A 21,954-nucleotide genomic window follows, 5' to 3' on the forward strand; every position below is an offset into this window, starting at 1 on the left:
AAATATGTGATTTTTTTCCAAACTGACTGAATATTTCATTTTTGCCTATTCATATTTAATGTGTATCGAGGGCAAACTGTAATACACATCCACAACAATACAGACAAATATAGCATAGAAAAGTTTCTTTTCATCAGTAGAGCACAGATTCATTTCTTTTCTAAAAGAAACAATGTTGCAGAAAATGCTCCTAAAAATGGCCCTTTAAGACAGGCTCGATAAAAGAGGATTTGTCAAAAACAAATTTTTATGTTTAGTTTTTATTTTTGGTGAAGAAGTCACCAAAATGTTTGTTTTCTGATTTCTTTGCAGCTTCTCAGCTTGTCTGTCCAAAAAGTCTTTTATGTTGTCCTCTCCATCTAGTTGCCCCCTCCTTCCCCTCACAGCCATCCACCTTCTCTTTTCTGGCTTTCCTGAGCTCCCTGTTTTGTATTTTCTATTTTCTGTGTCACTTTTCACATGTGAAAACACAGGCAGCCAGACTTGCCTTACAGTCAGTGGAAGAGAAACTTTAGCTGCTTTTGCTGTTGTGTGTTGCTAAACATCTGGCTCATTTCACATGGGATGACATGAACATTGTAAGTTCTTGGTTATGCTTCCAAATGATTTATGTGGAAAAAATCCAAATAAACCCCTGCGAGTGCTAGTTCACCACTTCACCAACACAATTTTGAATTGATCTTATATCGTGTTTCCATTCAGTTGAAACTAACCTCACCTATTTGTGTAGAGAATATTGTGCTGCTGGTACACAAAGCACACCATCATGTGTTTCCTGAACAAAAATAGCTTGAAGGTTTCTTTGCTGCCATGCTGTACGTCCTCGTAAAATTCATAAACACAATTCAATGTTTTATCAGCGACTTATGGGGATTCTAATATAATTTATTTTTAGCCTGAGGTTTGTACTAAATAAACATTAAATTATTACTTTTGTAGAAAGAAATTTCTTAATCTAATATCTACTAATTGCATGTGAATGAATGTGGTCTTGTGTGTGTGTGTGTGTGTGTTTAATAGGAGCTGATCCTAGATGCAGAGGACACATGGATTCGACTGGAGGGACTTGCTGAGACCACAGAGTACACTGTCAAGCTCCAGGCAGCAAGAGGGCTTGATACCAGTGCTGTAGTCTCTACTACTTTCACTACAGGTACAGTGCACACACACACACACACACACACACACACATAATGTATTTATGTTTTTTGATTTATGCTTTGAAAGAGATTCTAACAGGGTGAGTCTTGGCCCCACAGATGTTTTTTCCTCCCCATTTGCACTGCATTTCACATTGTGTTCGCCATAACTAAAGGAGCACAATAATGGGTCCTCGAAGTCAGGCACAATTTTCATCTCCCTTCCCTGTAGTATTGTGAGGGAGACTTCCCATTAGGCTGCACTTGCAGGGTGGCTGTCTGCAGTTCTACAGCTGAACAGTGTGCTCTAATCTTTAATGTGCCCACTGGGTAATTGGAAGTGGGATATGTCGCTGAAAAAAGGGTCACTGAGGATCATGAACTGATAATCACCTGGACTGTATGTGACCGTGCCAAATATAAATATCAGTGTCCATCATTTAAACCAAGCAGTTTACCGTTTTTCCTTTCAGTAATTGATATGTTTGGCTACTTGGGGGTAGTAGAACAAGCTGTAAACACACTGTAAAAATATTCTCACCTCATTAAGTTGATACAGCATTTATATGGAGTCATGTTTCTGGCCACCTGAAGAATGTAAGGTCAGTGTCCACTTTCACATCTGTTTTGGTCTCCAACTACTCCTGAGGGAAATGCCTGCTCTTTAACAGCTAAATCCTCACTTATGTTCACCAGCTAACTTTGTCTGTCCTCTCTTTGGCTGGTAGGGCACAGTTGGTTTTCCAGCTGCTGGCTGTTACTGAAAACAGTGCTGATAAAGTGCAGTGAGAGCGAACCAAAATAAAGAAAAAAGCCAAAGTAAAGTTGTGGGCTTTAATCACAAAACAATTAGCTTAAGCATGCTAAAACTTTCCTTAGAGCTGAGGAGATCTCTCTGTGGATGCATTGCTACAGGCAACTCATTACAGAAAGGCGTTTAATCTATTGTTGATGTAAAAATATCAATTACTTTGGCTTTGAGAAAAATCCTGAATGTTGATCCTGAAAGTATATGGATGGATGTACAAAAATAACCAAATGGTAACTCGTCCTTATGCCTCCTCTGCTTCTATCCAGGGAGTCGTCTGTTTGCAACACCTCAGAATTGTGCCCAACACCTGCTGAATGGAGAGACGCTGAGCGGCGTCTACACCATTTACATCAACAGAGACCCCAGCCAGGGTGTGCAGGTGTACTGTGACATGATCACTGATGAAGGAGGCTGGATTGTAAGTAACTGTGAAGATAACACTTGTTTTTTTTTTTTAGTGGCACATTTGTAAAATGTGCAAATCAAGAAACTGTGTTAGGCTGAAATAAGCGAAGAAGAGTGCAGGCGAAAATTGGATTTTATTGGATTGAATACAACTCTGAAGGACCTTTTGATCACAAGATTATGTCACCTATTTTAGTCTGAACAACTGACTGGTATTTTTCTGTCTTTTTCGTGTTGCATCTTCACATTTTGGTGTTCAGGTATTCCAGCGTCGTCAGAACGGCCTGACAGACTTTTCCCGAAAGTGGAGCGACTATCGGGTCGGCTTTGGAAACCTGGAGGATGAATTCTGGCTTGGTAAGACTTACTCTGAGATAATTAATCTAGAATGGGTAGAGTGTGGTCACTTTTTGTTTTAAAGTCTTATACAGAGAAGCACCATATTCCGTTTTTGAAATCTGGCGTAACATCATTTTCTGTAGCTGAAACTTAGGATGAGAGTCTAAAAAAAGTAGAAAATAAAAATATCAACCACCAATCTGAATCACCATCAGTCGAATCCAGGTAGGAAATGAGGCTGATATTGACTGACTACTCATTGTATTAGAAAATTGATTTATTCCAACTTGTCACGTGTCACCTTGCCCGTTGTATTTCAGCTCCAGTTTATGGACTGCAGGCTCTTATTAACCACAACCTGCCTCCCATTTTGTTGAATATAAGTTCCAGTTTTCTGATGGTTGTATTACCCTCTTTATCAGCCTGCCGTCTCTATGACTGAAGTGGATTTAATACGTACAATCAATAGAAGATAATAGCTTTCACTTGGTTTCAATTGATACTTGTATTTTATGGAGAGGAGAGATGTGTCCAATATCTTGTGCAGGCAGAAGAGCCTTTTCTTAAAAATATTTGTCACTCTGTGTGAGGATTATTCTTTGGGTACTTAACTGAATCCGTTCGATTCTGTGCTGGATTGTCTAAAAGATGATCTGTCCGTGAAATGAGTGTAATTGTTTTTAGCATTGCAAATAAGTCCTGTTTCTTCATGGGCCTGTTTTTATGTTATTGTTTTGGTGCACATGATTAAAGGGAAATATTACATGAATATTTCATTGCAATTGAATCAGGACCTTGAGAAGAATGTTTTTTGAACTTTTTGATTAGAGAAATTAAATAACACTGGAGGGAAATTTTATGGCTGGTATTATCACCACGTAATAACAGGAGGGCTGTTACTTTGCAGCTGACACATATTGGATCGTAATACTAGAGAGCTGTGGCACACATTAGTCCATTAGTGAGTAAGCATTCTGTAATAGCTAAAGGCATAAAAACATTTTAGATTGAACTCCTCGTAAACAATAGGACAATTACGGCTAGGTGGGGATCCATTCTCGACAGGGCATTGAGAAAAATTTATGCCGATTGCTATGATGAGCTCTGGACATTTTTCTTTGATTTGGATTTCCTAGATCTAACAGCGTATCTAACTGCAGAAATAAAGGCCACAACAGTGTGCTGCCTCCTCTCTGTCGCCTGCCCCTCACGGGGGATCGGTTTGTGTTCGTACGCAGACAGTGGACAGCAGCGTAGACCGGAGTGCTCAGCGGAGATAATGAAATGGTCTCGCTGATACCAGTGCTCAGAGAGAGTATATCATGATACCTTTCAGAAAACTGATTTTGACAGGTCGCCCCATCCAAAGACAGGATGCAGTGTCATCAGCAGAGTCCCTCCCCTTTCAGGTAATCAGAGAGGAGTATTTTATTCTAAGTTATTTCTGTTTTAAAATTATTATTATTATCTTCTGATTTGCTGTATAGAATAGATACCAGTCAGACTACAGTTGTGCTGGTTGAATGATAGCAATAATATAAAATTATTAGTTTCATATCATTACAAACTGAATATATTTGGGATTTGGCCTGTAGATCAGATGAGCATACATTACCACAGGACTCTGGGAGCGAGTCGTGGACATTTTTCACAATTTCTTCATATATTTTAGTGTATAAACAATGTATTAATTAAAATCATTCTGTTGTAGTCCTACAGGAAACTTTTCAGTTATCACTGAAATGTGATTGTGTTTGTGAGATGAGAAAGATACCAGATGTTTTTGGCCGTTTGCCTTCACATCATAACTGTCACTGCATGTGTTGCTGCAATGAAAATTGTGACTACTAGATCATACTAAGGGTTTACAAACACACAAAATGAAGTTCATCAATAATAACACACACTACAAGGGCAGTTTGTTTTCCATAAGTGACAGCAAGTCAAGAAAAGATATCACTGGTGAGGCTACTTGATGGGGTGGGGGTGAGGGGACATGATCCCACCAGAGGAACACACAAGACACAGATCAGGAGTGCCTCTACAAAAAAGTTTCCAGTAACATTTCTAGCAGCAAGCACTTAATTATCCAGAAGCGGTTGGGTAATTCAGTGTACCACAACCTACAGCCAAAAGGACAATAGCGGCAAATTCTGAACTTGATTAACAGAGTGGACTGTTCCATGAAGCTGATGTGGAACTGGGTCAACCAGCAGGCACATGAGCTGGAGAGAAAGAGAGACTCTGTGAGTACCGCTCTGAGGAAGAGAGAAGAGAGAGGCGGTCAATCTGCCAGCACTCACTGAGGGTCGCTCCCCAAAAAGAAAGAGACAATTTGAGACCTATGGACCTGTGATCATGTAGTAGCAGCCTTTTATTTATACTGGCTCTATTTGCACAATATGATGTGAAGGGGCGTATCTAGTTCAATGAGTACAACATTTCATCTGACCTGTTTCCACTTGAGCTAAATCAGCAATAATCTGCCCTCTCACTACTTTTGGATGTATACCGGTCCAGGGCACCTCCATCTCCAGGGTCTTGCTTTACTTTTGTAGTGCCTCCTAGGATGCACTTTCACTTTACTCTGTCCTCTCAGTGCATAAAAGCAGCTTAATGTAACCTCAGGGTGTGAGGCATCAAGAGCCGCTCTTTGCTCCTGTGAAAGCCTCTCCTGGTGATGCCACATTACTGATAACATGCCAGCAGGGAACACAGTAGCCTCAGAGAACAGCACAAAATGTCAGGCCTGCTTTTTGAAACTGACTTGTCTGTTGATCTAGTGGTTTATATGCTCTTTAACATGCGGACTCTGGGCTTTTTACACTAAGTAGGAAAAGCACAGTTGTGTTACTAGTACCATTAACAATGGCTCTGTTACGGCAAGATCTTGACTGAAGTGTCCCAGTTAGTCATGACAGTGTGACAGTGAGCCTGCAGTACCTGTGCCTTTACTACTGTGACATGTCAAAATGTCTTCTGTGACAAAGCCCAAGTAGAGCATTACCTAATTAAATGCCCAGAGGGGAATTTAATTCTCTGCCCTTGTGGAATAGTTGAAGTTTGAAGACCACTGACATCAGGACTGTCTGTGGGCTGTACAGTATTTGGAGGAGGTGGAGCAAAGTCATGAAGAATAGGCTGTGCAACACAGTGAATTCTATAGCTTCTTTCATTTTTAATAGAAGTTCTTTTACAAATTCATCTTAACTGCAGCAGTCTAGAGAGCTCTCAGCCGCTGACCTGATAAGCGAGGTCAAGGGTGTCCATTTACATTTCCAGGAGCAAAAAATTAAACAGCGACTATAATATTTCCATGTCTTCACTCGTCGCTGTGCTCTAATACTTGATTTTAGACGTACGTTTTAGAGAACTGGCATCATTAGTATGTCAAATCAGCTGTTAGCCATTCCTGTTTGTTGTTCCTGTTTTTTCAGCAGATTTCTGGACATTCACTTACGATAGATGCCTGAGGTAATGATGGTACTCGTATCTGTTTGTTGGGATTTGACAAAGTTTTAACTCCGAGGGGGAATAGTTTAAGTAGGCTGCCTTAATTACCTCCATGAGCTGTCTGTCACAGCCCTGGCTACAGCTTTATCTGCTGACTGCTGTGTTGATAAGAAGCCAACTACAATAACTGCAATACCAGTAATCCTGGTTTTCTTGTCATGTGTTTTAACCATGAAAATTGGCATGTCAACTGGAACAATGCATAAAGCAGAGTGGATTTTGATCACTGCGGAATGAATAGTGTGATGTGATCTGTGTTTTCACATGCTATTTCCAAAGCTCATACACTTACGAGCTGATATTACTATTTTGTGAAATACTATCACTGTTCTGAATGTCACTGCACTGCAGTATATGATGCGTAGCTGCCTTCACATCAGTTAGCTGTGTACTGTTTTTGTGTTATGTCCAGTGACTGTTTTTGCACTCCGTTTTAAAAGTTTACAGTGTGTAAGCAGTGTCCTTAAAATGTGTCATCCTTACAGAAATGGTAATGGTATGGTGCCACACAGATGGCCACTGCAGTATTAAACCATTTGATCTTCACTTGTCTTTCAGATTAGGTTACTGTCATAGCCCTGGAGAGTCATTATTGCACAACATTCAGCTAATCACCACCTCTCCACAGCAATATATTGAACAGTATGGAACCATAGACATCGACAATAAATCCACTTAAAGAGAAAAAAAGAGGAGAGGCACTTAACTGGTCAGCATTTGAAGAATATGGAAATTAAGCTTTCATTATTATGTTACAGTTTGAAAACGGCCATCTTTATTGCTTGCTCGAGGGCACTCTGTTCTCCCCACTCACTGACCTCAGCCAGTTTTCATGCTGAACTCAGTGTCAGCTTGATGATGTAATAACAGAGCGAAATCAGTTTGTGTGCGATGTGATCATTATCCCGCTCTCCCTCTCTTTTCTTAATTTCCCCCCACGTTTCTGTGTAAGTGCGAGAGAAAGGCTGGTAATAAAATGTGACGAGATGATAATATTGGTAGTATAATAGGACAAGAGTGCAATAGTGTGTCAAAATGCATTTTTAATCGCTGCAGTTTGCAAAAGAGCAGTGTGATCCCATAAAACTGTTGGAGGACGAAAGCTGTTAAAAATATATATATATATATATATATATATATATATATATATATATATATATATATATATATATGGGTGCAAGATTAATTGCTGATAACACAGTGATATTATACAGTGGAAATTAGAGATGACTGAGTGTTAAACACAATTTAATTACAACAATTGCTTTTCCACTGTCACCCCAAGTGCCTTTGGGTTGAAACATACAGTTGATTGTCTCCGCTTTCCAGGCAGACTTAGTTTCTCGGCTCTTCCTGATTTCTGCTTCTTCCTCCTTTTCGGCTAAGACTTGAGGATTTTTATTTTTTTTCTCTGAATTTTTTTCTGGGTTGAAAGAAGTGTACATGTCATGCCTCTGATGGAGGTTAAGCAGGGAAGGGGACTGTTTTCCAAATGGGTGCTTGTTGTAATCTGATAGTGAAGGCGGTTCCAATCTCTCTCCGGTCAGCGTGGGGTCTTATCGCCTGTCTGCGTTCAAACGAGCCGCGTATCTGCTACCTTGGAGATAGAGCGCAAAGCCGCCTATCTCAGAAATTTGCGACGTGTGGCATTTTGCAGGAGGGCTGGTGGTGACAGTGTCCACCGCTCTCCACAGTGTCAATCATCCACGTCCATATGACCAGCTGACAAAGAAGTCTGACATTGTGCTTATCGGGATTAAAACGTTGAAGCTATAAAGCTGCGGGTGGTAACAAACTGTACTTCACAGAGTAAATAAAAATCCAGGTGTACTTGTGTGTGGTGACAAAATTCATCTCACATTAAATGCTTCGTTTGATGGTTTTATGTCTGTCTATTGCTCTCGGTTTGTGTGTTTTCCCTATAGCCCCTAGCTTTGGCCATATTAAAATGTTATACTAGATTACTGTAGACCCTTCTTGGACCGACTGAGTCATCTGTCCAACTGTTAAATGTTGCAGTAAAGTGGAGTGTGGTGTTATTTTTGTGTTTTGAAAGTATTTAAAACAATGCTGCACCCTATTTCTCGTAGGTTCTTTCCTAGTTCACCTTTTTAATTCTACTTTATCACCCAGTTATTTGAGTGTTTGCCCTTCTTTAGTCTGCTCATCTTGCTTTTGCCTCCACTTCCTTTTCCACCCTCTGACTGCACATGAGGAGGCTTGTTGTTAATAGCAGTGCAGCCATCCTACAACCAAAACTCATCAGCATCAACCAGCTCAAATTACAAGCTTTTAGCTTACAAAACAACAGTGTAAGTAGGGCTACATTACAGGTCACACCACAATTGGTGCATTTACAGGAGGGATACCAGAGAATGTGTGAGTGTGTGTGTGTGTGTTTCTCTGCAGAGCATGTGCAGTTGTCAGTAGATAGGAGGGTTTGAATGAGCGGAGGCTGTCCACTAGCTAATCCACAATGTATAGTGTTGAACAGATAAAAAAATAAAAGCAAAAGATGCTACAGTGGCTCACTAAAAGTACATTGACGGCCTTTACTATACCTGTGTTGCCTGACCAACTAAAGGGAAAAGCTGCTGTATGTCTCTGCATGTCTCTGCTGCTGTATGTCTCTGCATGTCTTGGCATTAATTGAAAGTCCATTGATTCTGGGTTGCATTCAGATTCCAGTCACAATATCACCGTAATGACGTCCATTATCAGAAGGAGGGTAATTACTTTCATATCAGTATGAGCAGGATGACTTCTAAATCTGATTTTGCAGCTCTTATGTCTGGATTATTGAAAAGACAGATCTTTTATTTGATATTAAATTGGGTGAGAGTAGGCATAATTGGAAAATAAAAGTTGTTTTCAAACCGCAGGTGTTCACTTTCAAGAAGTCTGCAAGCTTACAATGCAATATTAACAGTGAAATGCAATGTGTGTTGTTTCTGCACAGGCCTAGACAACATCCAGAGGATTGCTGCTCAGGGCCGTTATGAACTGAGAATTGACATGAAGGACGGACAAGAGTCGGTCTACGCTAATTATGACAAGTTCTCCATTGGAGATGCAAGAAACCTCTACAAGCTCAGGATAGGAGAGTACAATGGCACGGCTGGTATGTGGTCAGGAATGTGTTTTTATATATGTTTTTTTTTTTTCATTTAACATATTTAATTATGTTGCATTTTACTTTGATCTGTGCATGACAGCCCTGTGATCAGTCCACATACTTTACACTGTGTAAAAATGGTCGGTGAGGACATTAACATCGCAAGCTTTTTGCCACATCAATCTTTTTTTATGTCAGATTGCTCCAGTATGAGCGTGTACGCTCTCATCCCTCCTCTGCTGCCATCTGCCATTTTTCCTCCTGCCTCTCCCCCCACCCATCTTTTCTTCTCCCTGATGTCTGAAACCCGCCTCAGCACTCCTCCACGTTTCCACTCTTGTCCTCACTCTCCATGCATCTCTCAGTCTGTCAACATGACCATATGCCAGAATTACCCATCATCCCCTCATGTTTATAATTATAATTCTCTCTGCCTAAATAAATTCAGGCAGCCTACAGCAGGACTTCTTTCCTCTGCCTCCTTCTCATTCCTGCCTGCCTGGACGTTTATGTCCCCTCATCGTGCCGTTACTTACTGCAGCCATATGTCAACATTGCCTCCATACGGTGGTTATTTAAGTTTATCTCTCTCTCTCTCCCTTTTGATCCCAGGTGACTCTCTGAGCTACCACCAGGGCCGACCCTTCTCTACAAAAGACAGAGACAATGACATCGCCGTCACTAACTGTGCCTTGTCTTACAAAGGAGCCTGGTGGTACAAGAATTGCCACCGGGCCAACCTCAACGGCAAATATGGCGAGTCCAGACACAGTCAGGTGAGCCAAACATAAATAAGCTAGCTCAATCAGAGACCGAATCTGACAAATATTATAGCAAACCTACTTGTTGTTTTGAGAAACTACGAGTTGGTTGTGGTACTGTTCCTGGGTCAGACACAAAACAAGGATGTATTCCCAATATAAACAACTGCCCAAAAAAGCTCCAGACTTAACTCTGTGTCAGCTCATTTGTGCTTATTAAATTATTAAATTGAAATTTGAAACTCTAACCTAAAATAATTTGCTAAATCAAATTGCCACACGTGAAACCTTAGACTAGGCAGTGTGCACAGGGAGTGGGAGGAAAGGTGAGCTTAATTTTGGTTGAATTTGTTCAGGTCGTGAGGTAATTAAGGAATTGAGATTTCGGACGCCTCCTCAGCAGAGTTAGGGTCATATGTGTTGACGTGGTTAGAAAATTAAATCTTTAAAATTCAACAGCAAAGTGTTTTTCAGTGGAACTACTTCACAGGTAGAAAGTAGTTCCAGTGTAAAGTGCTGACACCAGAGTGTTTCTAGAAATAAACATTGCTGTTAAATTTAATACTATTTATTTATATAATTATTTAAGCAAGCCTCTAACTTACTGCTGTGACATTTGTGTTTTGGCATTCACAAAAAAAAAAAAAAAAAAAATCACATAAACTGTCCTGATTATGGCAGCGTGATTAAAGGTTAAAACTTCAACTCAACAAATCTTGAAAGGCTTATAAATGAAATTACACGAATCTGGTTGCAGACGTCCACCTCCACACCTATTACACTGATTGGCCTGACGGAGGAGCCTTAATGAAAGGTCAAAAATAAAAAGGCTCCTGCAAAACCTAATGAATTTTAATTAAACCTGAAGAGATGATGCATCTTAATATCGATTTGTCAAAAAGGCTTGTATCATCTGTTGGGAATAAAACTCAGGAGGGTTTTAGTTCGTCCAAACGTTCAGACCTGTGAGTTCATTTTTAAATGACGGAAATACGTGGAGTTTATTTAAAACATTAAGCAGACGCGCGTGTGTTTGATTAAATATAATAAAGACTGGTACCCCATTCTGACACAGAAATTGATTTTCTGCTTTTGCTTCCTCCTTACTACATGTGAGGGTTTGAGCGTTGAGGGTTTGTCCTTTGACGAGCGTGTGATGTGCTGCCTCTTTCTGTCAGCTTCATACTGAAATGGCTCGACAAAGAGAGTGAGGTGTCATGTGAAGCTGTGATTAGGATGAGCTACAAAGGCTCTGGAGCTTCTCTCGCTGTTCTCTGTACCTTGCTTTTTGTTGCTTGATGACATGAAATGAGACCAGGAGGGAGCGAAGATGGACAGGCATAAAGACACACACGGAGAAATTGCCTCTCAGAGTAAAGCTACCAGTGGGAGGGTTTTGCTGTTGACGGGGATTAGCAGGGCTAGAGCGAGACTGTAATTGCACTAAATTTGTAATTGTGCTGGCTTTCAAATCAGGATTTTTGCCTTCCTGTTTTCAGTGCACTTTACTTGAAGATATGACATTTGCCTCTTCAGACTTTCAGACTTTTAAGATTTTCTGCATTTTCTAAAATGCCTCAAAAGCTCCGATGATTCAAGTAGTTTCTGAAATCACGCTTTTGCTCTTACAGGGAATTAACTGGTACCACTGGAAAGGCCACGAGTTCTCTATCCCTTTCGTGGAGATGAAGATGAGGCCGTTCAACTTTCGTAGCATCAGCAGCAAGAGGAGGCGGTCTGCCCCTGTATAAACAAACCGCCTCCATCGAGCCCAGAGTCGAGGGTAAGCGGAGTTTGGATGCTTAGTGATGAGTTTCTGCTGTGTGCCTCATTGATCTGCTCTTTAAGGCCTGTCATTGAGGCTACAAAGAAAAAAAAAGTGGGGTTATGACAAAACCTACCAATTATTTTATCAAAATTCAGTTGCAAAACAATAAAATACCTTATGATTATAACTGTTATGACCCCGGGTGAGATAATGAAACTTGAATGGACAGGCTGAAACAACATCTGAACTCTGCTTATCTGCACTCCTGCACAGCTTTAGCTGTCTTTCCCTGCTGTACTCCAGCCCAGCTGATAGAGGACACTGTATGTAATTTATTTAATACTTTGAATGACAATGGTTCTATTTGCTGTATAAAAACAAAACATCCCATCCCTGGGATGCCAGGAAATGTGCTCAGAAATGCCCTCAATAGTGCGGGAGCTAGCGTTATTTTAACCATTACAAAATAATAACACTTTTAACAAAAGGCATACTGTATATGCCCCTAAACCCCTTAGCTGTAAGATATATATATTTTTATAACTGATCTTGTGACTGAAGTCCATCTATTTAATATGATTTGATGCCTTGGTTTAATCATAAGAAACACAAACACTGGACGTGAAGAGTTAAACAAACATCAAAAAGCATAAGTGAACATCCAGAATCACCAATCACACACCAGCAACAGCTTCATTACCATCCATTTTATTTATTTTAGCCCTCTTTGTATGTGTTACTCTTATTTACAATATCCTTTGTGTTAATTAAGGAAGCAAAATGAAAGTCACCAACCCTAAAATGTAGTGCTATTGGTGGCCACACTGAGACAGCATTTGCACTGCGAGTGGGAACACAACAAAACTATTGTTCAGTGAATTCAAATTATTTTAGTTCATGTGCATTTAATATTACTTCCTGGACTATTTTATCAAGCAAATTACAAACACTTAATATCTGCTGTTGATGCTGCGATTGCTTGCAGAGATGGTGCTGATATATCTAAAGTTTAACCAAAGATCTGCATGATCCAGACTCCTCCTGTTGTTTGGAGAGATGCCAGTCAGTTCTGTCACCAAAGTCACTGCATCAGCTTTTTCCTCCATTAATAGGTTCTCACTTTTCAGGGACTTTTATGGTAATCATGTCCCCTGGCATTATTTTATGCAATGTGAACACTACATTTTATGAAAAAGAAAGTCAGGATGGGATTTTAGGCTGGCCTCTCCCCCACTTCTAGTTGAACTTAACAAAGGAAGCAGAACAGTAGGTGGACTCAAGCCAAGTCTTTGTACTGTGTCCTTCTTTTATATGCTTTGCTATTGAGGCTCCCTGTTGAAACAACAAAATCAGCAAACATGGCAGAGAATGTATTCTTTTAGTAGGGCAGGCGTAATCTGCAGCAAGCCCACCAAGCATTTTGTTCTGTTCAGTTTTCACACTGTTGCACAAAGCGTTCGGTGCCAAGGCATTTAGTTCACCGCAGTTTTCTGGAAATGGTTTTGTTTTAGTTTCCTGCCTCCTCTGTGGGAGGGAGATTATCTCTCTGAATTTGAAGACTAAAGACAACTGGCTGTTAATTAAAAAAAAAAAAAAATACTGTCCAGTACAATCCTTGGAAAATCAATGTCACCATCCCTGCAAGCAACATTTGCAAGTCACATATATATATTCAATAATCCAAATTTTAACAGCTGGAAATTTCACTGTTATGTACTTTTGTCAGTTGAACTGAAGTATCCCATTGAAAGAACCAGCAAATCTGGCTTGTATCATGTAACTGTATATTTTCATTTGTGTGTTTTGGGTTGTTTTTTTTTTTTTTTTAACCCTTTTTAGATTTGAAAACAAAAGTGAATCTCCCCTCTATAAACTCCCACTAATATAGTGATGTAGATATAAAGTTGAAGATAATGTGACTTTTGACATGTTCCTCTTTAGATGCAAACTATTTCAGAAAGTCCCCTGAAGCATTTCCCCTTTAACCACTCTATTTTTAACCATTGTTGTGGAAAATAACAGGTCATAAGATTATGTTTTCATTTGATTTGTAGTGACACATTTTTTTTTTGTTGTTGGCTGATCTGGGTGAAAGGTGCCCTTGAAATGGTTTGTGTGGTACAAAGTGTAGATACCTCACATCATCAGGCCTCTAAGCTGTTGTGGAAACAGTTAAATTGCCCTCAAAGGCAAATAAAAACCAACACAACCTGAAATATAATTTACAACAAACCGTTTCAACACGTGACCTTTCCCAGTCTGATTTATGTTTCGGTGACAAAGTGAACATTTCGGAGCCTCTCATGCAATCCATCGCCCATAGTGATTTATGGTAGAGTAGGGAATTCTTTGTGTACTTATTGTATTAACTAGTTAGATGACGTTTGCCTCAGTGCTTTTTTTTTTTGTACAAGGACAAAGGTCATGAAGCTTTGCAGAAAAGGAACAGAATGTTATTTGCGTTTGTGTGGGGCTTTCAAGACGAAAGCTGGTATATAAATATTGAAGTTAATTTTGCAGAATTTTCCCAAACATCCTTCATCAATTAAGCTTTTTTTGTTGATCAGTAAGAAAACCGCAGGAAGTAAATTGTCAAGTTGTTCTTCTTCGGGCTAGAGTAATTAAACAATCAGTAATATTACTCTTCATTGTGAGCTTTCAGAAAAACAAATAATTTGAAAGTGAGCAAATACAGCCAGCTTGAAAGGACAAAACAGCCTGAATTATTTTCTAGATATTCTGAGTAACTTGATGTCATTTCCTCTAGCATTAACTAAGTGTGTTTTCATTGTTGAAAGGCAAGCGATCGAGTACTTTTCTATGGAAGGATGTTAAATTGACATTTTGTTTGTGCTGTATGTTTTTCATCCTGTAAAATGTCAGTTCCTCAAACTGCTGTATAACCTCCGGTTTGAAAAGGTCATCTCTTCTATTATTTAAACTGAAAATTCAGTCTCCGTAGCTGGAATATACTCACGCTGTACGCTGTATCACTCTGTTTTCCCTGAGCTACAGTACAGGAAACTTGTTGCCCTCATTTATGTCACTGCTGTGTATTTTTCAATTACACTGTAAAAAAAAAATACAGTTAATAATGACACAAGGTCCTTTGAAGTATTTAAAAGAAAATGTTTTATTTCATTGCTTTCTTTTACAAGTGAATTAACAACTATAACCACCATGTTGAGTGGGATTTGTTATATAAGCCGATACTGTAACTGCATTGATTTGAATTCTCGCCATGGAAATAGAAATGTTGACGAAAAGTGATCTTGACTGTTTGAAAAGCTGTAACTATGGATTTATTGTTGGATAACCTTGGATATTACTGTCAGATTTAGCTCTAGTTTGACTTAAACATGTACTATATAGTTCCTTTTTTAATACATTTTCTACATATTAATAAAACAGTCAAATAGTCTGATTTGGTATATTTTGTCTCTCGTTTTGTTTAGTATTTGTTGATTACATGTTGTTATATTTAACCTTTATGGTTCACTGTTTAAATCCACGTACAACATCTTTGTTCAATTTGCTCACTATTACAGTCAAGTTTAATATAAAAAGTCAAGCTGTGGTTGCTGAAACTGCTCCCCCTTTTTACTCCTATGAAATAATGAAGTACCAAGAGCCGACTGACTGCATGACATAAACTTTTCAAAGTATCTTCACCTCTAATTGGAGGCCATTAAAAATCCAAGTGAGACCAGCAGCAGTTACAAATGAACAGTGAAAGGTGCCGTCATAAAGGTCTGCCAGCGCGGTTTGGCACCAGGACCTCTAATTTATGCTCCCATGCAGAGACATGGGAGAGACAAGTCCTGCATGGACCCGATACACTCACTGCAGACCTGCAGTACTGGCTCAACATTCAATCTGCATAAGAAAATGTAATAATGTTAACAAATCAGATTGTAGAGAAGTCAGTTAAACTGCCAGAATTCATTTTAATTCACAAAAACATTTGCATTTTAAAGGAGTAGTTCAACAATTTGGGACATATGCTTATTCACTTTCTTACCAAGAAAGAGTGATACCCCTGTCATGTCTGTTCTATAAATATGTACTCAACGCCAGCAGCCGCATAGCTTAGCCCTGGAAGCAGGGATAAACAGGTATCCTGGCTCTGTCCAAAGGTGAAAAAAAATCCACCCACCAGCCCCTCTAAAGCACACTCAGTTAAATCTCATTTGTTCCATCCTCACAGGAATCAGTGTGTTAAATCGCCATGGAGATGTTATGGAGGTTTTGCACCAAACTATTTATTGAGTCTTTTCATACTGTGAGGTTGCCAGGAAGTTGGTGCACCTGGCTGCAAGATAAAAACCTTGTTAATTACTGAGGTTTAGAGGTGCTGGTGATTTTATTCCTTTTGCACAGAGCCTGAATAGCTATTTCCTGTCTTTCTGATTTATTTACTGTAAAGACATTAAGTAACATTGAATAACAATAACTTACTGTACACAGTTACCTAAATTACTTAAATATTGCTGCTAGTATGAAGGCTAGCTTGGTTAGCAAAACTGATCAAAGGAAAATAGATGAATAAAAGGTCAGAATATCTCTTTAGCACTACAAATACTTAGTTTTTAATGGGGTTTACCAAATTTGACCTCTATCAAAAAGATACATATATTGTAATTTGAATAATAGTACTATAATAGTAAAATCCTTTCTTGTAGTTTGCCGACTGCTTCAGATTCCTGCCAAGTTATGCCTTTCTCTAAATTATTTCCTCAATATTATGTGTTTGTAAGAGAGACTGAGTGTATGAGTGTGCATATGAGTGAGACAGAATGTGTATGTCAGTATGAGTGAAAAATCAGTTTGTGACGTATGAGTGAGACTTAAAAGTGAGAATGAGCATGAGAAAAGTGTGCTGACTGGTCTGGCTATAAGCTAACAGAAGGCCCTTGATTCACAATGGACACTTTCCTGAATGTCTCACAGCAACAAACTTGGTAGACTTGGTAACATTTAGTCTGTAAAAATTTAAAGTCTGAATAAATATCTGATAATTAAAACTGGATTATTACACAGAACTATACTTGTACATACACCTTCAAAGCAGCAAAATGTAAGTCAGCTCTTTAACAACTTTGATATATTCAACATTTCCTGCAGAAGCACACTACACTCTACTAACTACTAAACATCATATACAGTATACTAAACATCATATACTGTTGTCCGAGGTTCAACAATATCTTCTGGATGAACTCAAATGTGTTCTTCATACCTTTGAGGTAATCCAGATGGGGTGCATACATTAAGCCGAACAGAAGACAAAGTGCTTGAGAGGTTGTGGGAATTTCATCCATGACAATGTTTCCTTCAAGGGTGATTGCAATGCTGTTAATCAGTGGTGGCGTATCCTCAGTCATGATTCTAAGAACCCCAACAGGCACCTGGGTGAATTCACATGCAGAGTCCGAATCCATCCATCCATCAGGGTCGCGGGGGAGCTGGAGCCTATCCCAGCTGAATATGGGCAAGAGGCGGGGTACACCCTGGACCGGTCGCGAGTCCGAATCCTGCATTAAAAATAAAAGAACACAAATACATTAAGGTCGTTACAGTGTGTTCACTCTTATGATGCACAACATCACATAGAAGAAACAAGCACTCTGGAATACTGTCTCTTTAGATTATGAGCAGGTAGAAATGGCTGCATTTCAGCACCAACTCTTAACAAAAAGAATAAAAAAAAAATAAAAAAGGCTATACAACTTCATCTGGGAACCTCAGATTTGGCTCCAACTTTGAATGCATTGAAAATGATATAAAACATAGATGTGTAGTTGCAATTTAGTGATATAACCTTCTAAACGCAATTCTATATCGGGCAGAAATTGAAATGAAACATTTTCACCACAGACTAAGATGGAAAATTACTTTCCTTCAGCATCACATGTGAGGCATCATTTGTTTGTAACTCCCAACTGATTAAAAATATGTCACTTGTTTAATGTTGTGACATCCCCACTTAAATATGTTTGGTTTGCAAAGTGTGAATACAGGCTATAATAACTAACTTGACCTCGGTTATTGGGAATTTTACTATTGGCTAAACCTGAGGTCTGATGATGTCCTAAAATGTGCCCTGTGCGCTGGTCAACCATTATCATTATAAATGTACTTACTGAGCAGCTGAGGAAGAATTCGCTGGAATTATCTAGAATCATCCTCTATCTGGAATTATCCTGTCTTATAAGACAGGAGCATTGCAGGACAGCAATGCGTGCTGTGGTGATGTCATTGGTCTCATGGAAAAGATGACAAAAACAATAAGCAGAAGACTATATGAAAGCAAACTTATTTGGAAAAAAAAATTACAAGTTACAAGGTTGAATTCTAAAGAATTACTTGTACTGTAGTAGCAGCAGCTGTAGGCCTAGTTCAAGTTTGCAAGCACACTACCATAAGGTGGGAATGAAGAAGAATCTGAAACAACACTTACTTGTGAGGAGGCGATCGAGCGACTGACACCAAACAGTTGTCTATATTCTATAAGACAATACCAAAAAACATGTGTCACATTTATTATCTTTTTTTGTTTTTTAATGTAATAATTTTGCAATGGCGAATCAAACTAGGACACAAAAATAAACATGAAATAAAAATTACTAAGAGTGACAATACCATCTTGGAAGGATTTTGGTCCAGTCTACTGAGAAAGCTTCTGATCATTGAAGCAGCAGTGAGGGAGGAGGTGCAGTGGGACGAAAAGCTGCGGCTGCTGCTGAGTGGGTCTGGCTGGGTAAGACAGTGGTACCCTGGTGGCCAATACAGTCTTGGTGACCGAGGGTACCTCTTTTCCAACTGCCACCAACTTCACTGTCACAGACACCACCTAAGGTAGGCTATATGGAGAGAAAAAAATAAAAATAAAAAATGCATTAAATCAGTACAATTTTAACAGTCAGGTGTTACCACATTCTCATGTCCTTCATATCTAAGCAAGATTAAATGATGAACTGGTTAATATTGTTTCAACAATGTTTCCAGATTAGCGTACTAAAACAGACAGCAGTGTCTATGAAAACCTCCTTATTCACACAAAATGTATTACTTAAGGACAAGCATCACTAATTAATCTGACCTGCACTTCTGAATGTCTAAATAAAAGCAGTACCCACCTCGTCTCCTTTCTTCTGTGTTGGTTTGTTGGTTTTAGTATTTATGGTCTCACACCACCTGCATGAAATAAACCAAACTGGGTAAAGTCACTAGTCTGTGCCAGGCGTCAGCATTTATCAAAAATACTGTAGTTATAAATAAGTGTAAAAATTGTGCAGTGTAATGGACGGTTGTGACGGCTATGATAACATGATATTTTAGAAAAGTACGACGGCAGCGATCGACTTCCGTGCTCATCGCGGCTCCCGTTGCCGGCGACGGCCGTGGATCGGCGCGCTGCTCCAGCGCTTCACTCGGCCTGCATTTCCCTTTCTCTACTGCAGGGGTCACCAACCTTTTTAAAGCTGAGAGCTACTTCTATGTGAAGACACTGATCACGTTAATGATTTCTCACAATAATTATCAACAATGACAACAAGGTGGGCAACAGATATCAGTATTCAGAACTTTATTAATCTCAGTAATCTCAGCATCGCTACATTTCATAGGAAACATGTCCCATTTTCACTAACCACTGACAAACCCCTTTAACAAACCATGAACTGTGCTGCACCACGTTTCGAAAAGTTATCAATTATGTAATGTTAAAGAAAAATCAACTTACATATTTTTAAATAAATCTTGTCACATTTTGAACTAATGACCAAATCTGTGGGCCAGACTTTTTCTGCCCGTGATGCGCTTCCCGGTGGGTAGTTAGCATGGTAGCTTTGGTGACACGTAGTGAAGCGTCTCTCCACGTTATGCCGTCGCTATAGTCGCCCCGCAAATGAAACACACGCAGGTTTCTTTCACAGTCGTAAAAAAAGATCTCCTTCTCCAATTCGTTATGAAAGCGATCAGTTTTCTTTCTTTTTTTGCCATTTTGCGGGCATAACAAACTGCATTCAGCTCTCATCTTCGCTGCGCCCGCTAGCTTACTCTCCACGACCACCGCGCGAGCACAATACTGACCTATGAACTAGAGCAGGTCAAAGTTCACCTAAACCTAAATAAAAAATGTATAATACATATTTTTAAGATACTGTCATTTTAAAATCTATATAAATGCAAGTATGATTAAAAAAGGAATATCAACAGAATATAAATATTTTTAGAACAGGTCTGCGGGCGACCTGGTGCTGTTGGTGACCCCTGCTCTACTGGGTCAGTTATGACCGCTGTCTGGAGCAGCTTCTCGGGTCCTGGGCCCGAGAAGAAGCGCTCAGCTTGAATGTTGTGTCTACAAACTGCGACGAACAAACCTTAACTGACGTTACACACACACACCGTCTGGACCGACCTTAGCTAATGTTTACGTCCCAGAACGAGCCTTACTGCACCCTGACACACTTGTAAGTTCTGCTGCCTGGAACAGAAGCACGGAGCCGGAGCCGCCGCCGACCATAGCCTGTTAAGCTAACTGGTTAACTCATACAGCTAAATTAGCAGCACGTTGTAATCCAGCAGCTAACAGACAGGAGCCGGCGGAGACATGATAAATATTAACACAGCACTGGGGCTCCAGACAGAGTCAAAGCACTTTTAATCGGAATCGCTCATGCTGAACTGCTGCTAACGTCAGCTCTGTGTACACACACACACAAGCTAACATGCCAGCAGAAAGTCGGAAAGTCAGAGATGTCGGCTTTCTTCGAACAACTTTCATTCCAAGCATTAAATTATACTGACAAGATTACAAACAAAAGCTTTAAACTTACCGAAATCAACGTTGGATTCGGTGAGAGCACTGGGGCCAGGTGCACGACTTTGACCTCTTGTGTTTGAACGTGTTTGGCGGTAGCGGTAGATGCGTGCTAACCGGAAATGGACATGCGCACTGGGGGGCACAGCTCTGTAACTTCATTCTCATACCACAAACCACACACACACTCAGAAAAAGTTTTTATAACTTAACAAGTATGTGGGTAAAAAGTGCAGAAAACTCGATGAGAGAAAATACATTTAAAATAACTAGTATGAATTAAGTTAAATGCACTATTTCATCTTAAGTCAAGACATTGTTTGCATATACATGCATATGCAAACAATGCATATGGAAGTCTACTGAAGTTAAGCTCACGCAGAAACAATATTCAGAGCTACACACACGTATGCACTGTGGCAGTCACCCATTGCATCATAGTAACAGATCCTCACAAAGCCTCAATTCAGCAGTTCTAAGATACATCGTTTAATTAGTTTGCTTTCTAATTATCCATTAATTATCCGTTCAAATGTTTGGTCAGCAGAAACAACTTGGTAAATAATGAGCCAGCATGAAGTCTGTGAATATATTAGAGTCAGACACAAATAAATGAGCAACACAGGATTAATAATGCAGTAAAGGTCACAGAGATAAGCTCATGTTCAGTCTTTATCAAAACAAAACACTTCACATCAGCTGCTGGGTTATGAAAACAATGCTCACAGTTTGACAACGTTCTCTGTCAGTCATGTGAAAGCCTTATTTACTACTGATAGTTGAACTATCATGGATTACTAAATGTTTATTGAATAGAGTGTTTATTGAATAAAAACTACTGCAAGTAAGCAGCCTGTCGTTTACCAGAATCATCAAATCATCCATTCTGCCATTTTTATATACCTCTTTCATAATTTACTCAACGCTCTGCTGGCCAGAAGTGCACAGTGTCCTTTAAACAGTGACAGAGCTCCGTAGGGAGCATTGCTTTGAATTCAAAACAGTGCAAATTGATGAGGACGTCTTTCACAATTGAAAAGACACAACACGATTATAAAGTATGATTAATTAAACAGACTACAAACCCCGCTGTGTTGATGACACCACTGCCACAGTTTGCTGGTTTCATGTGGTGCATCAAAGGATGTGGTTGTAGCACTTACATGAAAGATATCTCACCCTTTTGCCTGTGGATAAAAAGTGCTCTTCAACTTTATTCCAGCCAGCATATGGGCTGAATGGAAATTCTCGTCCGTTCTTCTCACTTACTGTTGTGTGA

The 21,954-nt window shown here is 39.5% G+C and overlaps 1 protein-coding gene and 1 long non-coding RNA gene across 11 annotated transcripts in view; one reads left to right on the forward strand and one right to left on the reverse strand.

The window, feature by feature from the left end:
• Nucleotides 1–14,729, forward strand: part of tnr (tenascin R (restrictin, janusin)) — a 152,625-nt gene extending 137,896 nt beyond the window's left edge. For all 10 annotated transcript variants that reach the window (XM_046408273.1, XM_046408274.1, XM_046408271.1 and 7 more), the window contains 6 exons: nucleotides 1,021–1,153; nucleotides 2,217–2,368; nucleotides 2,616–2,712; nucleotides 9,167–9,328; nucleotides 9,935–10,098; nucleotides 11,715–14,729. In XM_046408273.1, the coding sequence (XP_046264229.1) occupies nucleotides 1,021–1,153; nucleotides 2,217–2,368; nucleotides 2,616–2,712; nucleotides 9,167–9,328; nucleotides 9,935–10,098; nucleotides 11,715–11,834 (828 nt within the window). In that variant the 3' untranslated portion in view covers nucleotides 11,835–14,729. The remainder of the gene's footprint in view (nucleotides 1–1,020; nucleotides 1,154–2,216; nucleotides 2,369–2,615; nucleotides 2,713–9,166; nucleotides 9,329–9,934; nucleotides 10,099–11,714) is intronic.
• A 1,049-nt stretch (nucleotides 14,730–15,778) lies between these two features.
• LOC124069276 lies at nucleotides 15,779–20,840 on the reverse strand. Its single transcript, XR_006845039.1, has 5 exons — nucleotides 20,692–20,840; nucleotides 18,494–18,714; nucleotides 18,312–18,358; nucleotides 17,995–18,114; nucleotides 15,779–17,385 (listed from the first exon to the last, which is right to left on the reverse strand). It is a non-coding gene; the product is annotated as an uncharacterized LOC124069276 (long non-coding RNA).
• Between the last annotated feature and the right edge of the window lie 1,114 nt (nucleotides 20,841–21,954).

This window comes from Scatophagus argus, chromosome 13 (genome assembly GCF_020382885.2).
Source record: "Scatophagus argus isolate fScaArg1 chromosome 13, fScaArg1.pri, whole genome shotgun sequence".
In the NCBI taxonomy this organism is placed as follows: domain Eukaryota; kingdom Metazoa; phylum Chordata; class Actinopteri; family Scatophagidae; genus Scatophagus; species Scatophagus argus.